General features: G+C 42.2%; 1 protein-coding gene across 2 annotated transcripts in view; it reads left to right on the forward strand.

Moving 5' to 3' along the window:
* Window positions 1-1,073: 1,073 nt before the first annotated feature.
* The window catches only part of POC1A (POC1 centriolar protein A), a 32,647-nt gene continuing 10,578 nt past the window's right edge, over window positions 1,074-23,142 (forward strand). Inside the window, exons 1-9 of one of the 2 annotated variants that reach the window (XM_063121140.1) lie at window positions 1,074-1,228; window positions 3,300-3,384; window positions 4,703-4,874; window positions 6,603-6,782; window positions 7,496-7,603; window positions 9,111-9,226; window positions 10,804-10,937; window positions 15,105-15,173; window positions 16,554-16,706. In XM_063121140.1, the coding sequence (XP_062977210.1) occupies window positions 1,211-1,228; window positions 3,300-3,384; window positions 4,703-4,874; window positions 6,603-6,782; window positions 7,496-7,603; window positions 9,111-9,226; window positions 10,804-10,937; window positions 15,105-15,173; window positions 16,554-16,706 (1,035 nt within the window). In that variant the 5' untranslated portion in view covers window positions 1,074-1,210. Of the gene's footprint in view, window positions 1,229-3,299; window positions 3,385-4,702; window positions 4,875-6,602; window positions 6,783-7,495; window positions 7,604-9,110; window positions 9,227-10,803; window positions 10,938-15,104; window positions 15,174-16,553; window positions 16,707-23,142 lie in introns of those variants that run through there. The other variant, XM_063121141.1, reaches the window with a different exon arrangement.

The raw sequence follows: 23,142 nt of genomic DNA on the forward strand, positions 1-23,142 counted from the left end.
CCTGGTCAGTCTTCCCCATTATGGTGAGATGTACTGTATTTCTATTTAAGTTATAATATGTATTTCTAAATTTGCATCTATACATATAAATGAGCATATGGAAAAGCTATCCACATTAGGGTCCCATTTTGGGGCAATGCACTTCCTTCTTTTGGTGATTCGTACGGTATGCGGCCACCCTACCAAGAGCCGAAATTTGGAGACTCACAGGAAGAAGCAAAAGAACCTTGGAAATAACAAGAATAAGAGCTTCATCCCACGTGCTGGCTTCCCTCAGATTATCCCCGTAGGGCTAAGCTTTCGCTGTTGTTGTTGTTTTTGCTACCAGGCGACAGCGATCCTTTGCATACCAGGAAGTGAGTTTAAGGGGGGAAATGTAAAAAAAAACATACAAAAATAATGGATGACTCAATTCAATTCAAATTTGGTATGCTTAAAGCTCTCCCTAATATCTATTACTGTGCCAATTTTGGTGTCTTTATCTTTAAAGCTTACGCAGATGTAAGCATTTGTTTAAAATCCTGCTCCTGCACCCCAGTGGCGGCTGGGAAGATACGCTCAAAAAGTAGGGGCTTAATGTGGCGAATCTTTTGGCTTTGTAGCAGAATTAAGGCAGGATGCATGGGAGTATTTCACAATCAAAGCAGATTATAAGGTGGAAAACTTCTGAGTCCTTTGCATGCAGTTCGCAGTGATTGCACAGTATAACGCTGGTGTGATAAAGCTGTAAGGGGCTTCAACCACTGGCTGTTGTTTCCTAGCAGGAGTGGGAAATCTGTTGTATTCCTGTTACTGGAATACAACACCCAGCTTCTCCAACCATTGGCCATCCTGGTTGGGGCTCGTGGGAGTTGGAGTCCAACAACATCTAGAGGGCTACCAGTTGCCCACCTCTGCTTCTTAGGAAATGTCCCCCTTCTCTTCCATCCAACACTGCTTCCCTAGCCAGAAGACCACCACCACCACCTCCTCCTCGCCCTCTACAAACACAGGGCGCTGCGGCTCCCTCAACTCCCACCAACTCAAAAAACGCGGCCTAGTTACGACGCGCTTCCTTTCCTGTCGGAGGACAGCGTCCCTCACTTTCCCGCCTTCCCTTTAAGCGCAGGACGCCGTTACTAAGGCGGTCGGAGAAGCGGGCAAACTGAATCGCTCCGGCGGCAACAACAACCGTGAGGGCTCTCGGTTCCGCTTCGGCTTTCGCGGCGCCATGGCGTTTGCCTGCCTGGTAAGGGCAGCGGTGGGGCTGGATGGCTTTCGGCGGCCGTCCAGACAGGCTTCTCGGAAGAGGGAGGCGAGGAGGAGGAGGAGGAGGAGGAGGAGGAGGGCGGCGGCGGCGGCTGGGGGTCTGGGTGGGAAGCGCCGGGCCCCGCGGAGGAGGGCGTGGAAGGGAGACCTTGCAGTAGGGCCAGGGACTTCAGCCTCCTGCTACGAATTGTTTCTTGTTCAAAGACCCACATAAGTTGTCCTGAGCAGACAGAAATCGTAGGTTGCCAAGAAGAGGGGAGAGATGAAAAGGAACATTTCATCATGCTAGAGGTTAAGGGCGCTTCTTTCGCCCTCATTATAAAACTTTTTTAAAATGGAAGTAAGTGGAACTGAAATAAGGGTGTTGCCGGGCATGACACAAGAAAGCCCCACAGCCTGATAATCTTAACATGGCACGGGCGATTCACGTGCTTAGTGCAAAAAGAACAGCTGCCCTTGTGTCTAGAAGTAGGCGTGCTCCCCCCCCCTTTTTATTTTGTCAATAACAGCTGCTAGAGTGCAGTAGGTGAAGTTTTTCTTTGCCGAATCCTTGTGCTTCACCTGCTGAGTTCCTGCCTGCCATGTTTGGAACGGTTAAAACCTATGGGGTGGGGGACGATCCAGACATCTGCTGAAATGCCTTCTTCTACACAACTGTAGGAGTGCAGGAACCCTGACCTTTTTTTAAAAAATCTGCCCACCCTACGAATTTATGCTAGGGAGCATAGCCTTCCTGGGATGTTTCAGAATAACTGATGGGAACTGAAATCAAAAACATCTGGAGGTCACCACGTTGGGGGAGGCTGCTTAATGATACTGGCTTAGATCCAGACTTAGTCCTGCTTTGAGTAGACCTATTGAAATTAATGGGTAGAGATGACTAACCTTCATTTTAGTGGGTCTGCTCTAAGCATGACTAAGTCTGGATTATTTTAACTCTAAAGCTGCAACTCTTAGGCTCGCAGAGGCATAGGATAATCTAGGGTGCAGATCCAGTAATCTGCACTTCCTCCCCCTCACAGCTGACATGGAGAGAACCGCATATTGAGAAATTTGCGACCATGGAGAGGGGGTAAAGGGTGTGTGCTGGTGGGCAGGGATGGTAGGGGGCTGGGGAAGCCAAATATCATGTATCCCCAGGCCTGTTCTAGTCTCTGTCCCTCCTGCACCGCTGATCCCCAGCTAGATGGGTGAAAAAGCCCATTTAGCCAATATGCAGAATAGGAGGAGCAGGGAGGTAAAACTGGTCTCCCCTGCTCTTCCCACTCTGCATAGGATGCCTGTATGTTTCCAAGTTTGGAGGCTTATGGCATTGCCATAGGATTGTGCCCTAATCTATTAAATTCATCAATTAAAAAAACTTTTATCCTCAATTCATCAGGGAGGAGATTATTTTTTTAAAAAATATTGTTAATGCAGGTGCTTATAAAATAACATACACTTGCAGATGGCCAGTATCAGGTTAAAAGAGGCATTCTCCTTTCTCTCACATATAAGAAGAATGCCTCTTCTAAGACGGCTTACTAATTTTAATTTAAAATGCTTATTCGCCCCTATAAGGCCGAAAAAGTGACTAGCCTGCTTAAAGGCTACAGACTGCTTAGCAGGCTAGGAAAAATATGGCCTTTTACCAAATGGGCTGGCAGAGGAGAGCTGGATCTCTCTGGCCTTTGTTCATTAGTGTGCTTATTTTCCTTGCTAGCTGCAGAGAAAGGCTTGCCTTCCTTCAGGGCCAGCAGAAAAATGCCATGGGCTATTGGATGAGGGACTGAGTGATCTGTCTTCCCTGCTAGCCCAGACACTTGCCTGCATGGAATCCCTCACTGCTTGTGTTGACCAAGTAACTGCTGAAAGACAAAGCAGTACTATCCTCTCTTGAAATGAAACTCTTGGAGAGGCTTACAAAATGAAACAGTAACAAATCACAGTAAGAACGATGTCTCTTATGACATGTGTGCATCCTTTAAAAACTATGTATTCCTCTTGCTTCAGAAATGTTTTTTTTTACCTATACGGAAAATTAGTCCAATATGATTTTTTTTTCCCTGTAGGAAGATCCAACGTTGGAGAGGCATTTCAAAGGCCACCGAGATGCAGTAACTAGTGTGGATTTCAGTCTAAATAAGAAACAACTAGGTAAGTTACATTTCATATAAGAAAAACCAAATAAAGTTGTCTCCAGATCATTCAGAATACAGTGTTAAGATTTTAATTCCAAAATGTAAACTATGCATTCTTAAAAAAACAAATAAATATACACAGTTATATAAAGGCTCAGTTCAGACAACACGTTTCTGAATGGTGATTTTAGAACTCCATGGTGGAGTTGTTATACCACCACAGAGAAATATGTTTTCTTGCAGGAAAACTCCACCCCATGGTGGAGGTTTTTTTTTTAAAAAAAAATATTCCACACTGAATATCCATGCTGTGCAATGGAGAGTTCCTGCACAACCATTGTGTTGTGTGTTGTGTGGAGGGCTTCGTGGAGTTTTCCATTGCATTGAGTTGACATTTCCCACTGGCTACAGAGTTCCCTGGCAAGAGTGACGAAAGGAGCAAGTACTGCTCTATGAGAGCTGCTGGGGTTGGCTGATGGGATACCATCGGGAGGACCAGGGGAGGAGAGAGGGTGGAGGAATTGTCAATTAAACATTGCGATAGATTTTACTCAACTCCACGGTAGCCCACAGTCACACAGTGGTGGAGTTAAAACATGTGTGGAAAGTACCTCCTAAAAACTCCACCGTTGAGTGGAGTTTTCACACAGTGTTGATTAACATATTGTCTGAACTGAGCCAATAAGTGTTGCATCTGCTTTTAACTAGAAGATGAATGATGTTTGGCAGAGTATGCTGTTTGTGATCGGGCTCCTGGATGGTGTACTCCCCTTAGTTTTAGCTAATACATAGTAAGAAAGATAGCAACAAGCCACAGATAATTTAGAACAGAGCAACAGGAACATAAGAAAAAGAGTTATAGAACTAGACATATCTGTCTAAATTGAAGGAAAGTCTGTTTTTTTAAACATCTAAAATATTTAAACATCTAAGAAAACATGTGTACCAGACCCCAGAAGAAAGGCAAAAGAATAATAGATTCAGTTTGCAGCAAAGGGATATTAAATGGAATTTTGGGAAATGCTTCCAAACTGCAAGAATAGTTTGGTTGTGGAACAACTTGGATGCTTATAATTCTTCCAATTTGTTTCACTGGCTATTTTTAAGAAGCGACTCCAAGAAGCATACTTTATTTTTAGGTAATCCTGCTATTGCCAGAGGCTGAACTTGGATAACTTGTGTATTTGCTTTCAGTTCTGTGATTAGTGAATACTATGTTCTTTCAAAGGAAACAGAGAATTTGAGGTTGATATTTCTGCTGACTATGTGTGTGTGTGATCTGTTTCCAGTGTAATTTAAGAATGGTGATGAGCATCTTCTTTTATTTAATCTAGTAAGTGGCTCTATGGATTCATGCTTGATGATTTGGAGTATGAAACCTCAGATGAGAGCCTATCGCTTTGTGGGTCACAAAGATGCAGTAATGTGTGTTCATTTTTCACCGTCTGGCCATTTGATTGCTTCAGGCTCTAGAGACAAAATGGTTCGGTTGTGGGTGCCCAGTGTGTAAGTATATACTAGTCCACTGCCTTCTTATGCTAAGTTCTGCATGTGATTTTCCTCACTCTCGGAGTTCTCCAAGATTTGTGTGTGTGTGTTTTTAAAAGCAAATTCAATCAAGGTGAACGTGGCAGTTTTTTAACATTGGAAGCAGAAATTATTTTTCTGTGATTATTTTTTTTAATCAGTGCAAAAAAGTCATATATAGGAAGAGAGCAAAGCCAAAGCCTCTGTTGCACTTCAAACTAGAGAGAATGAGGTTAAGGGTGCAATTCTATGCAGGTTCAGACTGAAAAAAAAGTCCTACAGCTCCCAGCATCTCTCCAGCCAGCCACGCTAAGTGGGGCATGCTGGAAATTGTAGGACTTTTTTCTGTCTAAATATGCATAGGATTGCGCCTTAAGAAGCTCTTTGCTTGTGTGTGTGTGACCTCACGTGGGGCACAGTCAACTTGCAGAACTAATATTGGCTTGATTCCAAATATGGCCCCTATCATATATGAGTTCAAGACCAGAACAATCCTGGCTAGTGGTAGTGAAGGAATAGTGCTACCAAATTTCTCTCTTGCCTAAGCAGGAAGAAGCTATTGATTTATCCCATCTAGCCCATGTTGTATCTTGGGATGACTGGAGAGGATACATTTTCCTGGCAGGATCAGTGACGGCATGTGTGTTCTGTGGTGTTCCATTTTTCAGGAACATGCTGAACTAAGACTTTTCTCTCTGGTGGTTTCCTGTATGTAACTGTCTGGCAAGCAGCCTGTCATATCAGCTTTTAAGAAGTAGCAGTACACTATTGGAGAGGAAAATACAAACCAGTTAGCAGAACTTTTACATGGGGAATTGCCGCAGGCACCCAGGCGCTTGTTTTTGGCAATGATTCCTAGTTTGACAGTTTTTAGTTTCATGTAAACTGTTGAGTTATATGCAAGAACACACAAAATATTTATAAAGCATTACTTATGTAAGAAAATACTAAAGTGAAGCGATATATGAATGTGATAAAATGTGCGTTCCTCAATGGGTGGTTATAAAGCTTCTCTGGCTCTCAATTGGAGCCAGTGTAGTGTAGTGTGGTGTAGTGGCTAAAGTGTTGGACTGGGAGTCAGGAGATCCGAGTTCTAGTCCCCACTCAGCCATGGAAACTCACTGGATAACTTTGGGCCAGTGACAGACTCTCAGCCCAACCTAACTCACAGGGTGGTTGCTGTGAGGATAAAATGGAGAGGATGATGATTATGTACACCGCCTTGGGTTCCTTGGAGGAAAAATGGTGGGATATAAATGCAATAAATAAAATAAATTTGCCCTTCTTGTATTTATAAGCCCTTTCCCTATTTATAAGCTCTTTCCCTTTTTGCAGTAAGACATCTGACGTGATGTTCTTACATGTACTTTTTCTTACTGCATCATTGGAATAAATAGTTTAATAGGACAGTGTTTTGACTTGACTACTTCAAACATTTCTTTTTATTATTAATATTTTGAGTAAAGGGTACAAACGCAAGTTGCCTAAAGTTAGGAGCTGTTCCAGTAACTAAGAAGCTGTTCCAGTAACTAAATTTAAGTAGAACAATTTCTTCCTGTGTTTGGCGTGCTGTGTACAGTTAAGATCAACAATTTCCTCTTAACGTAAATGTGTATATTAGAAACGGGTAGGCAAATGTGCGTAAGCGTCAAACTGTTTGGAATACATTGTCTTCGTCTTCTGTTGTGCTTTCCCCCCTAAACTTAGCAAAGGAGAATCGACTGCGTTCAAGGCTCATACAGCAACGGTCAGAAGTGTTCACTTTTCTAGCGACGGCCAGTCGTTGGTCACTGCCTCTGATGACAAAACAGTTAAAGTATGGGCTGTCCACAGGCAAAAATTCTTATTCTCACTAAGTCAGCACATAAACTGGGTTCGCTGTGCTAAGTAAGTAAAACTACATCTCTGCTTGACACTGTTGTGGTGAGGTGGGTGGGGTCAAAACAGGGTTTTTTCTTTCCATGAGAATAATATTACATTAGGGAATAGTGGGGCTGCCCTTCATCTGCCCACATACTGTTCATGCAATGGAGGAAGGTCTGATGGGGGAAACCTGTGGAACGCCTGTGGGCTGTCCCCAAAGGCTTCCCCGGGGGTTGTCAGAGAATGCAACCGTGGAGTGGGGCCAGTGTGCACTGTCTCTTCAAATAATGTTACTCATGTGGACAGCAAAATGCCTCAGTAGGGCTTTTGTACACAACTGAAGACCTGAAATCTTTCCTGAATTTATGTACACATTCATTCATCTTTTAATATGGGCACCCACCAACTTTAAGAATTAGCCACATTCCAGAGCTCCAGTTATGATTCCAGCAAGCTCCTGTCTTGTTGGAAAGGAAAATCCCATCTTCTAGCCTAGGTCGGTATGGAGAATAGAATGAGAAGATATGGAATAAATTAGTTCCTTTGAGCTCCAACCTGACTATATTTATAGTTAATAAGGCAATGTTCAAGTAGTTTGTTGAAGGGGAAATGCTAAAAATTGATTTTTATAAGCCTATTAATTCAGCGCAAGTCTTATTAGCTGTATACATCTGAAATAATTTAGAAACCAGATCTCACTTCTGTTCCCTCTTATTTATATGTTTGCTTTATTTTAGATTTTCTCCTGACGGAAGATTGATCGTATCATCTAGCGATGACAAAACTGTCAAACTTTGGGATAAAGCAAGCAGAGAATGTATACATTCTTTCTGTGAGCATGGTGGGCAAGTATCAGTACAGTTCCTTGGGTGTTCAGGGTCTTGTCCCATTTTTGGGAGATACCTGAAGATTCTTCCCATTTTTATTTTTTTGAAGATATAAACATAGCCGTCTGTTTCATTTATCTTCCACCCTAAAAGATTTTTGGAAAGTGGTTCCAAGTAAGTGTGCTAATAATCAGAGCAGAGGCCTACAAGCACGCTCACCAGAGGTGACTGTAAATGTTCCAGCCATTTCTACAGCCAACAAAATTGGGGAGCTGTTTCCTCTGCTCTGGCCTGATGAAAATATGCTTCAGTCCAGCCCCATCAAACTACCCCATGTGCATTTTATGTCAGATAGGTGAGGATGGTAAGAGTAGTCTAGTAGGTGTATATGAGGAATAATGAGGTCAGTAGGGAAGGGGGCAGGGGCAATGAGGGTGTCCTGGGAAGCGCACACGAAGGGTGGGATAATTGGCTACCAAAACCAGCTACTATTTGTGGGGTCATGCTTAGAGCCTTGATATTCCGATGTACAAGAACTTTAAAACGTTTTCGTCCTATTCTGAATGTTTCATTGCATAAAGGCCTTTGCACTTTTGCGACTTTCTAGGTTCTTCTTCGTGGTCTCTATGCATCACACATATGGGCTCCGCGCCTGCGCGGGGCTCGTATCGGATACTTCTAAAGCTAAAGGAAACGTTTTTGGGCGGGAATCTAGTCCCCTCCTACTGCGCAAGCGCTGACTATTCCCGCTCAAACCTCAGTTTTTCTTCGACTGCCATTGTGGCAACTCGTACGTAGGAACTTCTCTAGCGAATAGTTTTCGGAAAACGCAAAAAAAGTTGTTATTTTAATTTCTTGTGTTAGTTTATTTTGTTCCTTTGTTTAATAAAAAAAAAAGAAGAAGAAGAAGAAGAAAAGAGCGTCTTACAAGAGAGGCGCATGGCCCTCAAGGCCCCGTTTAGAAAGTGTGTGAAGTGCAGGGCAAAACTTCCACCAACGGATGAGCATTCTCTATGCCTAATCTGCCTTGGTGAAGGCCATAAAACAGAGACGTGTTGGTTTCACTTGGTGACTGTTCCGTTTGAATGTGCCCTCACATGAAGGGAATTGAGTTACGATACTGCAGAGAGGATAATCCCTCCTCCCTGGGGTGTGCAGTATTCTGCAGGGCTGCTCAGGCCTGCCTCCCAAGAGGTTAGTGCATTTATTTAACCCCTAAACTGAGGAAAGAGTTTGGGGTTCTGCCATTTGTGGATTTCCTTACTTCTTACATTGATGTAAGAAGGCTAGTGTCATGGGCTGGAGAAAGTCTTCTCATGGTGACTGGCCTTAAGTGAAACTGGCCCACAGAAAGCTTTAATATCCATCTTACCTTTTTAAGAAAGCGTTAAGTAGGAGACAGTTGTGTGAAGTAACAGAATGCTCAACTTCTGAATAACTAGTATTTTTCATTTGTTGTTTGGTTTGATAGATTTGTCTTTCTCCAAAAGAGAAGAAATTTAAATTTGCTTTTTGAACTTTGCAGATTTGTACCGCATGTGGACTTTCACCCGAGTGGAACATGTATCGCTTCAGCTGGCACAGATAACACAGTGAAAGTATGGGATGTTAGGATGAATAGGCTTCTGCAGCATTATCAAGGTAAGTAGCACACTGTTGAAGTCTTCCTTTGTTAAGCATAGAGATGGATTCTCAAGCAGATGAATACTTAATAGTGAGTAATTTGTTTTCTCCCACATTTTATAAATATCAGAAAGGGCTGCATCCACCGGCATGCAGAACTTTGATTTAGAGACATTGGCTGTAAATGTAATACATTTCCATTTTTATAGAAAAATAAGTACAAAACAAAATCAGAAGAGGCCTCTTTCATGGTTATATCATTGTGCAGAGAGAGTATTAGTTTCTATGTGAAACGTTTGTTTTTAATACTGTGTTTTCTGTGTCTAATACACTAAACAGCCAAGCTACAAAACATCAAGGAAAGGAAAGGAACCTCTCGTGCAAGCACTGAGTCATTACTGACTCTTGGAGGGACACCAGCTTTCGCTGACGTTTTCTTGGCAGGCCTTATAGTGGGGTGGTTTGCCGTTGCCTTCCCTGGCCGTGATTACCTTTCCCCCAGCTAGCTGGGTACTCATTTTACCAACCTCGGAAGGATGGAAGGCTGAGTCGACCCGAGCCGGCTGCCTGAAACCAGCTTCCGCTGGGATCGAACTCAGGTCGTGGGGAGAGTTTCAGCTGCAGAAACTGCTGCTTTACCGCTCTGCGCCACACAAGGCTCTACAAAACATCAAAGTCACAATAAAAGATCACTATACCTTTAGGGAATTAATTTAAATAAGTTGGATTTGGGACTTAGCATTCTATTTAAAAATATATATATATACCAACACTACTTTAGGTTGCTCTCAGTCCAAAAATGTCTTGCATACTGTAAACAGCCAGTATTGATAATTTTATCTGTTTCCATCATAAAGGCTCCAGAATTGCTCAATCATTCTGCACCAGCAAAATGTCATTTAAAAGTCTACGGTATGTAGGCTATATCTTTGCAGTTTAGTTTAATAAGTGTTGCTCGTGAACTTTGAATTTGCAGTTCAAATTCTGGCTCAAGGCTTCCTGGGCTCTCTCTGCCATCAGTACAACTAACCACATGGCATTGAGATAGGCAGAATGGTCAAGGTAGAGAACACAATCATGAAAAGGTCAGAGGAGGAGGAGGAGAAAGAGGAGCTCATAAATACAGCCGGTTGAACGGAAGGGCCCCAGGCTAGTTTTATTGCTAAAATTGGCTCTACTTTTTTACTGCTTGCAGTTTTGTTAAAAACTAAAGGGGTCTGCTGTACATCTTTTGAACCCCTGTGAGTTACTTAGCCAAAAATAATTAATTAGAGCTTAATTAATTGTTTGTGTTTGGGTTTTTTTTTTAATTGCAGTGATGACAAGTCTTGGGAACCTCTGAGGCAGAGTGCCATTAATTGGTGTGGCCCTCACCATTTATTCCTGTGCCAGTTTTTGTAGACCAACAGTCTTTTTTCCAAGGGTGCTTGGAAAACTCACACGGGTATCTCATGACAATTATGAGCAGCAAATGGTCTTTCAGACGTTCTCTGTTTGAAAGATTTTGTGGCTTATACATCTTTTTATTTAATTTGGTATTTTTTTCTGTAAATTCATGTTAGTAATGTATGTGTCCTTTGGTGTGTGTTTTTTAGTACACAGTGCTTCAGTGAACAGCCTGTCCTTTCACTCCTCTGGAAACTACCTCATTACTGCTTCTAATGATTCAACTCTAAAAATACTAGATTTGCTAGAGGGAAGGCTGCTCTATACACTTCATGGCCACCAGGTGAGGAAAATTGCTTTAGAAACGATTGGTTTGTATAAACCTTAGAACCTCTATGTACACATTCTTTAACAAAATTTGTGTACTCTGCAGCTTGTGTACAGATTCATTTACACATGTGTAATTTTAGAAAAGAAACATGCCTGTTTTCACACTTGACATATACTTATTTAAAAGATATGTGGAGATTCTCTATGTAAGAAAAGTCGCACATGAAATAAGTTGCAATCCTATGCCCCCTGGGAAGATCTCCCCCCCCCAGCCCCTTGATAGGGTTGCACAAACAGTTTTTATTTTATTTATTTAATGGGTTTATAATCTTTCTTTTAGTGCAAGTCGCCCAGGATGGTATACAAGTTAATTCACATATTTCATTTATTATATTTCTATACCACTTCATAGCCGAAGCCCTCTGGGTGATTCATGAAAAAACCATTCATATAAACAAATAGCGTGCACAGAGACACAGACAACATAGAAACAAACAAACAGAATTTTTAAAAAGCCATAAAATCAGTAGAATAAAAAAATCCTGTAAGAAACAGAGATCAGATTCAGACAAGCCACAGTGCACATGGGTGCCAAGTAGTAGGTCCAAGCCCTGCTCAGGGATTGCTGTGTTGTGTGAAGCTGGCATTTGTGGGTTATGTGAGGGTTAAAACAGACTAAGGGTTGTGTGAGGGTTGTTTAACCCTCACATAACCTATGCTTGATGGGTTCATACAATGGGACAACCCTTGAGCGGGGTTTGTGTATTCAAAATGGCAGCTGCAGCTTCACATTATTTAACCCACTGGCTTGTTGTGTCGTGCATATGACCCCATTGGAACACAACTAAAATGAGCTATAAAGCCTGCTGGGATGCTTGCGCAAGTAAAAGGTAATTGCTTAGCTCCCCAAAAAAACCAAGCTTGGCACAAGGCAAACTTCTCAGCGGAGTGGATTCCATAAAAGGTGCCATGTTTGAGAGAGCCCTCTCCCTGGCCACCATGCACCCGCTGGGCCCCATGTGGACCTAGAGGCATCCTTGCGAAATGAAGATGGCAGGGGACGGGGTGCTTTGCTTTGCAGCATCGCTTGATAAAAGTGTAAACAAACAAAACAGAAAAAGGATTTGTCGCTGCTGCCTGTTAAGCTTGGGGAGAGTGGAGTGGCTGTGGAGGAAAAAATCATGACAGCACTGGGGAGGAGGACAGTGGAATGGCTGGGAGTGGGCGAGGATACAGTGGCTGGTGCAGGGGAAGCAAGGCAATAAGGGAGCAAGAGCACACAGAAAGAAGACACAGACCAAGAAGGCATATGGACAGGCATCCACCCCACTCCCACATGCACACATTGCTATTTTCATGGGGTGTAGGTGGGTAAAAGTCAGATGCAGTAGAATTTGACATCAGTGAAAACATTCTTAAATAAAACCATCATTTTCACTTGCCTTCTTCTATAAGCTAATAAGGAGGAAGAAGGGTTTCTCATTGGGCAGGCAGTTGCCCAGCTGGGGCATCAACACAAAGAAGCTTCTAGATGTTGGGTTGTAAGCAGCTAGCAGGCATTGCTATATGGTAGTATCACACTGAAATCTCCTGGAAAGACTTTAGGGGGTCCTTCTTGTCTTCTCATAGTCTCCAAATAATGTGATATGATATATGCCTTCATCCCATCCCTGCAACCTTCAGAAAATTCTTAAATATACTTTGTATTCTGAATAACTAGAGAATCCTGATGCATATGTGTGTATAGTGTTTGTTATGCAGGCCAACAGTTATCTTCCTAGTTGATGTGCCATTTGAAAGGTTTTCAGAATTATAGCGAAATCTGAGTTGTTAGCAACTATGGATGAAAACAGTGCTAAAGATGCAAGCATTTCAAAATCAAGTGTCAAGTCTGTGGGGAATTTTAGTCACACAGATGAACAGCTTGTTATTTTTTTTTAATAATTCACATATTTGTGCTGAAGACACTGCCCAGCTTGGATTTGGTTCTTATTCTGACAGCTGACTAGTGCTCTGGGATAATTACTCATGAGAAAAATCTTGGATTCCTGAGATATGCTATGACGTAACTATTGATGTACCAGGAATTCATTACCAGCTGATTAGCTCTAGTTTACATAAGCAAGGTTGCCAAGTTTACATTGCTGTCTTTAATTATAATGGTGCTTACTCTTCATACCAGAAGGATCGTAACAGAAGAGAAGTTTAACTCTCTGCTGACATATGCAGCTGCAAAATTTGGTGCACTGTGATTGCATCTTGAGTGTCTTGGTTTATGGAATATCTTCCTCTTGAAATACAAACAAGACTTGGAATGAATACATAGACCTATTGCTGACATTTCCCTTGTACAGAAATGGAATGTTCCAGAACCAGATCAGTCTTGGATGGTTATTAAACCTTATTCAAATGTGCATGCATATCAATAGCTTATATACATCCCCAAACTGTATATGTTGTTCAGAGAGAATTATTGGGATAGCAGGCTAGAGCCATTTTCAAGACCGCGGACTGGTCCATAAGCCAAACGCTGACCTGCTACCCACTAGACAGAAGCTTCTGATCCCCGTGCACTGGGACACCCCCTTTTCTTCCTCCCTGAAGTCATGAGGTGCAACTTCGGAAAGCAGGCGCTGCTCTTCTTTCTGCAGCTGCCATGAGGGTAGTGGGAGAAGCGATAGAATCTCAAGAATCCCCATTCCAAAGTCATAGGACTGTCCATGGGAGGGGGACTCCGGAATATCCTATGGTCCATGGGATGCCCTCCGAGGGACTGTAGGCTCGCTCTCCCCATAACAAAGGCATAGCTGTAATCATGATTGATACTGTTGAGAAGGGCAGCACAAGAACGTAACATACTTACTGCAAATGAGAGTCTATTCCAAGTGATGAATTAGGATTGGGAAGACTTGAGTACAATGTTATTTATCTTTTACAAAATATTTTCAGTACTGCCTTTTGAGGCAAAACCGCCTCATAGCAGTTTACCAAATAAAACTATAAAGCAATAAAATATAGAATATAATTAATGGGCGTGTGTGACAGCACTAAGAAGACATGGTAGATTGACCTGAAACTCTAGCCACCCCCTGGTGTGATATTTTTATTAAAAAGATTTTATTTATTTAAGGATTTCTATACCACCTTTTATGACAGGTGTATATAAAAAAAGAACATGTAAACAGGAAAACGATCTAAAACATACAACATGAAAATAATAAAACCAAACATTGAAATAAAATACAGCCATAATCCAAGTTAAAATCAAATACCACCTCCTGGAATTAAACACCAATAAAGACATGGGTACATAAATAAGTTTTCAAGAGGCACTGAAAGTTTAACAGGGTCGGTGCCTGTCTGAGTTCAAGGGGAAGACCGTTGCCCATGGAGAATGCCACCACAGAGAAAGCCCATTTTCTAGTTGCTGTCAAATGCACCTCCAAACTGGCACAACCAGGAGGACCTCCCGAGCCAATCAAAGTGATTTAGCAGGACAGTAAGGGAGAAGATGCCAAGGATTTATTCCATGCAAACTAACAGAGTTGAAAGTTAGGCTCTACAGCATGTCTGTATCCAAAGTTGTGAAATTAACATTTTACAGTGTGCCAAAAAACGGAGCAGTGAGCAGAAGCCTATTGGAAGAGTAAAATCCAACAAAGGCACGGAAAGCCCTGAAGACTTCAAAGGAGGGTCTAGAACCAGAAGACTATATAAACTAGATAAAAAAACTAAGGCAGGAATGGGCTGAAGTATAAAACCTTGAGACAAAGATTACAGAAATGACAGATGAACTTACTGATACTGTGAAAACAGCAGGCAATCCATTGGAACTAGGAGCAAGTCAACAAAAAAGACATCTTGGGAGAACCACCAGCCTAACTATACTGGGACTGGATAGCTCAGCCTTCTAGTAGACTATTTGATAAACTGTTTGGGGGTAGAGTATAACATTTTAAAATTGTTTTCCTTCTGAGTCACCTTGGGGCCCCTACTTGAGTCAAAAGGTAACTCATAAATTTAATGAAAGCAACAATACAAATAATTACAATAAAAATAATAAATATTGGAACAAAAAAAAAAGAACGGAGGAGTAAACTCTTCCCCACCTGCCCCAACATCACATGTATTTTTAGTCTGTTGAATCCATAATAGCTCAGTTGTTGCTTTGTCTTTACAGGGACCAGCTACCTGTGTTTCTTTTTCAAGAACAGGAGACTTGTTTGCTTCCGGAGGCTTTGATGAGCAGGTATTTACTTTAAATTTTCTTAAATTGTTTTATATATAAATATCAAAGTCTAATATTGTGTTGAAGTGTCTCCCCATGGGTAGGGGAGAACTGAACCTAGGTAGAACTGAACCTAGGAAAAAAGAATGGCAATGTGTTACATAACTTACAAATAGTTGTGTTGTTGTTTTTTTGTTTACTTTATTCTCCATGTATTCAAACCTGCCTCTGTCTTCTGAAAGATTGGGATTTGTTTTACAAGCAGTTTAATGAGATTTAGAAACGTTATTAACTGCCTTTCTATAAAAATGCTCAAGGCAGAGTACAGCAGAGTTTATATTTGAAACATAACCTAAGCAGCACTTTAAAAGCTTAGGAGAACAGAAACATGTTAACTTAGTATCAAAAATGAATATGTTCCCTTGGTGGGCTTGTTCTATAAGTTACCGCACTGCTACATAGGGAGCCCTGCTCTGATAATTGTAGATCTAGCATCACAAGTGGGTGGAATTTGAATCTTGAAACTTCCCAGCTGATCTAAAAATGCAAGAAGGTGCATATGAGAGAAAGCATTTCCCAGGATTGAGGTCCACAACCCTCACTTAACCATAAAATAGACCATGAGTTGTGCTAGGGTTGTTTAACCCTCGCATAAGCTACGTTTGGCGGGTTTGCATGATGCGATGATCCCCGAGCAGCGCTTGCATAATCCAAAGTGAACGTTGTGTCACGTGTACAGCCCCATTACCTGTATGTTTCACAGGTTTCAGTTAGACTTGTTCAAACGGTACGTGTACAGCTCATGTTTTCTTCTCTTCTGTTTCCCTAGGATTTCTAAATAATTAGTGTTTGGTTTGTATTGCCTGTGTGTGTTCGTGTGTGTGTGTATTTATAATGTTAGTAGTAAAAATGGTGGAGGGACTGCTTAACAGAAGGTGAGTCTGTGACTGAAGGCTTATTAGATACAATCCCAAATTTATCTTATGCCTTTTTTTTTTAACGTTGTCATTTTATTTACTTATTTTGCATTTGCCTTTGGACATTCATTTCAGCTTCTACGGGAGCTCCCAGGCAATTTGAATCCAGCCTGAGACTTGTTTAGCCTTAGCTATTTAACACCATCATGTGTCCCAAACTGTTCTCAGAACAGTTCTTCAAAAGTTGACACTTAATCGCTCTGTATTGAGGCCCCAGTAGAACACTTTTATAATGAAATTTCTATATTTGAGTAATATTTTTTTAAGTATGGGTAATGCTTTGTTGTACTCTGACAAATAATTTTTATTCTCATATTCAGGCAATGATGTTCTCTTAGACCTGTGAAAAAATAACATTATTTCTGGGTGACTACCAAAATATTTGCAGACATGAAAACTGTTTCAGATTGACTTTACTTTGCAGGTGATGGTATGGAAAACAAATTTTGATGCTGCTGATTATGGCGACATACTAAAAACACGCAAACACAGTATGAACGTGAATGGGGCTGATTATAGTGATGTACTGAAAACACAGAAATCGAGTATGAATGCGAATGGTGCTTTTAACAATATGGTAAGTTGATGTCATTGATATCTGTTCTAGAACTTTAGGTACGGCAGCCCCTGTGCAGTGTTTGGGAGTACTGGTGGTTCAGCTTTCTCGGGTAAGAAATCTAGATGGCCTTATTTCTCCACATTTGTAATCCCCATTGAAGTTCCTCCTGCATGTTAAGTGGTAATGAAAACCCAGACCCAGTGAAATCAAGGCAATCTGGAATTGTATCCCAACTGATATTTCTTGTTAGAAATGTTTAACTTTTATAGACTTATACATTTCCAGACTTTTTAAAATTTTATTTTAAGATATTTGTATGCCACCTTTAAGGGAAAAATCTTTTCAGGGTGACTAAAGTCTCTAAAGCCCTAATACATCAGTGAGCATAATTTTGGGACCAGAGTTTGACAGCAGTCTTTCCCCTTTACAGCAAGCTGGCTTTCCAGGCATTGTCCTTTGCCCTATTCAGAAGACACCTTAAATGACGGCTTTAACCACGGTGGTTAAGCCAGAAAGCCGGGCCGTGTTCAGAAGACACCTTAAACCACAGCTTTAACCACAGTGAATAAGGCTTTTTGTCTTATTCACCGTGGTTAAAGCCGTGGTTTAAGATGTCTTCTGAAAACGGCCCTGCTTTCTGGCTTAACCACCGTGGTTAAAGCCATGGTTTACGATGTCTTCTGAAAACGGCCTGGCTTTCTGGCTTAACCACCATGGTTAAAGCCGTGGTTTAAGGTGTCTTCTGAAAACGGCCTGGCTTTCTGGCTTAACCACTATGGTTAAAACCGTGGTTTAAGGTGTCTTCTGAACAGGGCCCGTATCTTCTATAGTTTATTCCCTTTCCTCTTATTTTTCTCACTTTGTAAGGAGTGTCAGAATCCTGTTATGCTCTGTCCGTTCTGCGTTTTTTTAAATACCTCTTGCCTAGCAATTGTCCCTTAAATGAAATAGTATGCTCCATTATAATTCACAGTTGCACAGTGTTACGCTGCTTGTGGAGGCAAATTGGCAGTGCAGGTCAACAGTCTTAGAATTTGGAGCTTTACAATGCTGAACACTCTCTTAAAAACAAACAGCCAGATTAAATGAGAATGGTGACAAGAAAGAAAGCTGGAAACAAAGGAGAAGCGGTAGGGATTTCACTGATAATTATTTTCTTGTCCTGTATAGGTCTAGAATATAAATTATGGAAATGAAGAAAAGCAGGACACTAGGCGCTCTCAAGGACATCAGTTAACAGAAACGAACAATGGGCCAGTTGGCATGATCGCTACAGCCCACTGTAGCTTACTTAATCCATGGTTGGTTGTAGTGTGTGTCAGCGGCCATTTTCAATATTCAAGCTGTGGTGGGCAATCACCACAGCTTATCTGTGTCATGCGAACCATGGGAGGATGGCATCTGTGTTGCGATGGTTGTTTAAACCTCACATAAACCACCCTTGCTGGGTTTGCATGGCGGAATAAGCCATAGCAGCCGCCCACTGTGGCGTGAATGTGAAAAAGAGTGGCTGGCACATGCCACAACCCACCGGGGCTTAAATAAGCCATAATGCACTGTGATGATCGTGAGAACCCAGTCAGTGTAATTATTTTGTTATCCTTTCTTTAATAACTGGCTTCTTGTGGACAGAGACCTTAAAATATGAATATAAGCAAAATATGAGACTTTCATCATGTAACCTCTTCAAATAGGAAAGGAAAATACTTTTAAGAGCATAAGACGAGCCATGCTGGATCAGACCAAAGGTCCATTTAGTCCAGCACTCTGTTCACACACTGGCCAGCCAGCTTTTAACCAGGGGCCCACAAGCAGGACACAGTGCAATAGTACCCTCCTACCCATGTTGACCAGCAACTGATGTATACAGGCTTACTGCCTCTAATACTGGAGGTAGCGCATAGCCATCAGGGCTAGTAGCCATTGATAGCCTTGTCCTCCAGTAATTTATCCAACCCCCTTTTAAAGACATATAAATTGGTGGCCATCGCTACATCTTGTGGTAGTGAATTCCATACTTTAACTATGCACTGTGTGAAGAAGTACTTCCTTTTATCTGTCCTGAATCTCCCAGCTTCCTGGGATGACCTCGGGTTCTAGTATTATGGGAGAGGGAGGGGAAATGTCTCCCTATCTGCATTCTCCACACCATGCATAATTTTGTACACCTCTGGCTATATTGCTACTGCTTCCAGTTCAGCTATGACGGGAACTTTCAGATGAGACTTTTATTGTGCTGTTATTCTGTCTCATTCAAGGGATGTTACTGGGGCCCCAGATGTTGCCATCTTCCATTTGTAAGCCTCCCATGCTTTCCCACCACTTTCCCCATGTTTTTTCTTATCAAAGAAAATCTGTTCAGCAGGGGGAAAGATGGAGTAACTCCACAATGTCTTTTGATTGGGAGTGCTAAGCTTGAATTAAAAAAGGCTCACAGTGGCACTGTTCAGACCACACGCTAAACTATGCTGCTTAACCACAAAATGGTTAACGGAATGCATTAACCTTAATGCATTCTGTTAACCATTTTGTGGTTTAGCAGCATGGTTTAGTGTGTGGTCTGAACAGGGCCAAAATGTGATAGTGATAAACAAAATCATAACAATTCTTAGTGGAAGTCTTTGCTGACTATTATTTTCACAGTAGTCTACATCAAAAATTACTTCTGCCACAGTATTTCTGATGCACTTTGTCAAGCAAATGCTCAAAACAAGCTTTAGAGTTTAATGCCAGTTAACCTATGCCACTGCCATCACAAATAGGCTGGCAGGGCTATGAACAGCAAAATAATAACATGTGTTCTTCAGCCTTGTAACACTGGTACAAGCCGACCTGCTAAAACTCTTTAGAATCAGGATCTTATCCATTATGCTTATACTATATGAGCACAATGATAAATTAAAACAATTGAAAAACACCTTATACAGCAGAAAGTACCGTATTTCTTCGATTGTAAGACGCCATCGATTGTAAGACGTACACTAATTTCAGTACCACCAACAGAAAAAAAACCCCTAAGACACACCCACGATTCTAAGACGCACCCCATTTTTAGAGATGTTTATATGGGGAAAAAAGTGCATCTTAGAATCGAAGAAATAGGGTACGATAGAAGTGTTAATGATCAACTCAGCTTGTGTGTGGGGAATGGAGGGCCCATCCCAATGTGAATTACCCCCTCCATGAATGGGTGCCTGTGAAGAGTACTTAATTTCAAGGCAAAATCTGTGTGAACGTCGCTGGAAATACCTATGAGCTGCTGAGGGCACAAGTCTTAAGCTCCTGCTCTTACATAAGTTCGTTGTTATAGCTGTGGGTTTGCATTCATTTTTGATCTGGGTGGAGTTAGTGAATCCAGTTATTTGGGTGCAGAGGATTCTAAAATAAATTTATTTTAAAAGTTTGTCATGTTGTCATGTTTCCCTCAGCCTTTATTAGGAAACAAACCTTCCGCTCCTCTGAAATAATAAAAAAATGCAGTAAGAATGCATAATTCAAATGAGTCAGAAGCTGGTGGAGCATTCGCGGCTGATAGTCCCACTGTTAATCCTCCGGCTGCTATGTAGGACAGTCCACCTCCTTCACTTTGCCAGTGGTCTGATGGACTATTCTTATTGCTGACTATAACGTTTTGTTTCTTTATCAAGTTATTCTTTATGTAAGCAAATTCTTCCCAAACAACTCATGCCAGATGCGCTTTTTGTTCTGACCTCGTGGTTCTCAAATTAGGAATACATTCTAATTTTGGCATTGGGTCATCTTCTCTCTCTCTCCCTCTCTCCCTTCGCCGCATCTTTCTATCGTATTTGTGGGGGAGTACTATAAACGCTTTCCGTGGAACTTGCCACTCCCATTAGAGTAAATGAAATAGGTAACGCCATGCAGAGACCTTTGATGCTTTTGTTTGAGACAATATACTAGGGATGTGCTCCGCTTCTAATCGGAGCGGAGCGGGGGGGCTTTGCCTGCCCTTAAGGCGGAGGCGAAGAGGATTGGGGGGCCGGCGGAGCGTGACGGAGAGGATCGAGGTGAAGGCGGATCCTTCGCCTCGATCCGGAGCTCCGCCGGAAAGGTAAGTGGGGTTTATCGGGCCCTGCCGCTGTCGCCCATGCGGCGACAGCGGCAGGGCCCGGTAACCCCCCCGCCCTCCTCTCCCTTACCTGCCTCCGTCCGCGGTCCGTCAGCGTCTTCAATTGAGCCCGTGGTTCCAGCAGGAAGTCTGGGCTGCTTGCGGCCCAGACTTCCTGGTGGAACCGCGGGCTCAATTGAAGACGGCGACGGACCGCGGACGGAGGCAGGTAAGGTCCCCCTCTCCCTTGGTCCCTTACCGGGCTCTGCCGCCGTCGCCGCATGGGCGGCGATGGCGGCAGGGCTCGGTAACCCCCCCCATGGGGGGGGGGGGAACGGAGCTCCGATCCGGATCCGGAGCTCCGAGCGGAGTGGAGTGGGCACAGGCGGAGTGGGGGCGGGGCGGGGCGGCCCGATCCGAAAATGGCGGATCTGAAAGTGAAGCGGAGCGGGGGGTCCGTGCACACCCCTACAATATACTATTGCTTAAGCAGCAAGCCTGTATTTATATGCTGCACAATCCTATGCATCTCTGCTCAGAAAATAAGTCCCAGCAGGTAGTTAGGTTCAGGGCCTAAACCACGTTTTTACAGAGAACTTGTGGACTGGGTGGAGGTTTAAAGTTTTGTAGGAAGTCCTGTTTGTCTTCTATATCTTCCTATCTCCTGCTCCTGCTGTAACCTTTCAGTGTATCCTAGCTCTGTGGCCTTTGCAAAAATTAACTGAATTCTTGGGGAACTACTTTTGAAAAACAAAGATTAATAAGCAAAGTCATCAATTATGAGCTATTTCTGAATCTGTGTACTTCTGAACGCATGATTTGGGTTTCCCTGGGTCGGCTACCTTTTGTTGGTGCAATGTTTGCGTGTTGCTGAATACAGAACAGATGAGCTAATGCTGATTCGGGGTGGGGGGGTGAGAGAAGGATTATTTATGGCATAAAGTTTGTGCTGTGCTTCCCATATAATCTTCTCAGAATTGACTTGCTCAGTTATCGATTTGTGTCTTACTAAAGTATCAGGAAGAGGAAGGCAAGACAGTTTAATTGAACCATTTAAGTTTATCCTAGCTCTGTGCTCTTTGTAGTAAACACATCTTTCTGGATTTTGAAAGAGGCTAGACCCACTTTCCCCATCATTTAAGACAAAGTAAACTTAAAGGGCTGTTTGCATGACATGACAGCCAACCCATGGTGAGGTTGCGGCATGTGTGGGCCACAGGCAGCTGCCATTTTGTATATGTAACCCCCACTTGTGGGTTGTCATGTTGTGTGAAACTGGTGAGTGTGCGTTATGTAAGGGTTAAACATCCTCACATAACCCATACTTGCCATGTTTGCATGATATGCCCCAAGTGGGTGTTGTATATGTCCATAATTAACTCATGACAAGCTGCAGTGTGTCATGCAAACTCTTGGATTCATGGAATCCTAGAATAGTAGATTTGGAAGGGGCCTATAAGGCCATCAAGTTCAGGGTTTCTGTGAGCTGAGCTCTGCTCATCAGAATACTCCCATTGAAGAAAGGGGGCAGGTGATTTTAACTGATTCCTCCTTCCCGCTCTAGATCTGCTTTGGAGAGTTTGGGGAGCCTCAGCAACAGCATGAGTAGTGCTGTGTGGGGCTGTAGGGTGAAGAGGGAATTGGCAGAAATAGCCTTTCTTCCTCCAGTGGAAATCTTCACTGGACCCATTCCACTCTTGGAAGGGCAACTCTGGATCCTACTCAGTCTTAAAGAATACCACCAAGAATATATTCAGTTATTGGATGTTTGAGCAATTCACAACATTTAAATTTTTGTGAATCACCCAGAGAGCTTTGGCCACTGGGCAGTATAGAAATGTAATAAATAAATAGCATGTTGCCACACCAAGTAATTGCCTTTTTCTAAGTGCCACTTAGAATTGCTGCTCTGTGCAGTCTTTTATTCTTGTTAACCCAAAAAGAACATATTTTTCCTTCCCCAAACTCAACTGAGTTTACTTATTTAAGGTATATTTTATCCTAGCTCCTTCAGTGTTTAAAAAATTTGTAAAATAACAATATAGTAGCATAATCTTAAAAAAAAGACTTCACATTTGCAGAACTCTGAGCCTTCTTCCCATATTCAAAACCTGATTATGTGTTCTTCGTTGCCTAAAGAAGATTTTTGCTTTGATTGTACAGCACCTTTCTGAACAAGTTTATAACATACATGATTTATTATTTTGCATATGTGACATTGGCTCAGTTTGGACAACACATTAGTCAACGTTGGTTTTAGAACTCGTCGGTGGAGTTTTTGTACCACTGTTGAGAAACGTGTTGTCTAGCGGGAAAACTCCATGCAATGGTGGAGTTTTTTTTTTGAAAACCCTCCACACAGAACATCCATGCTGTGCAGAGGAG

Source organism: Elgaria multicarinata, chromosome 3, assembly GCF_023053635.1.
Source record: "Elgaria multicarinata webbii isolate HBS135686 ecotype San Diego chromosome 3, rElgMul1.1.pri, whole genome shotgun sequence".
In the NCBI taxonomy this organism is placed as follows: domain Eukaryota; kingdom Metazoa; phylum Chordata; class Lepidosauria; order Squamata; family Anguidae; genus Elgaria; species Elgaria multicarinata.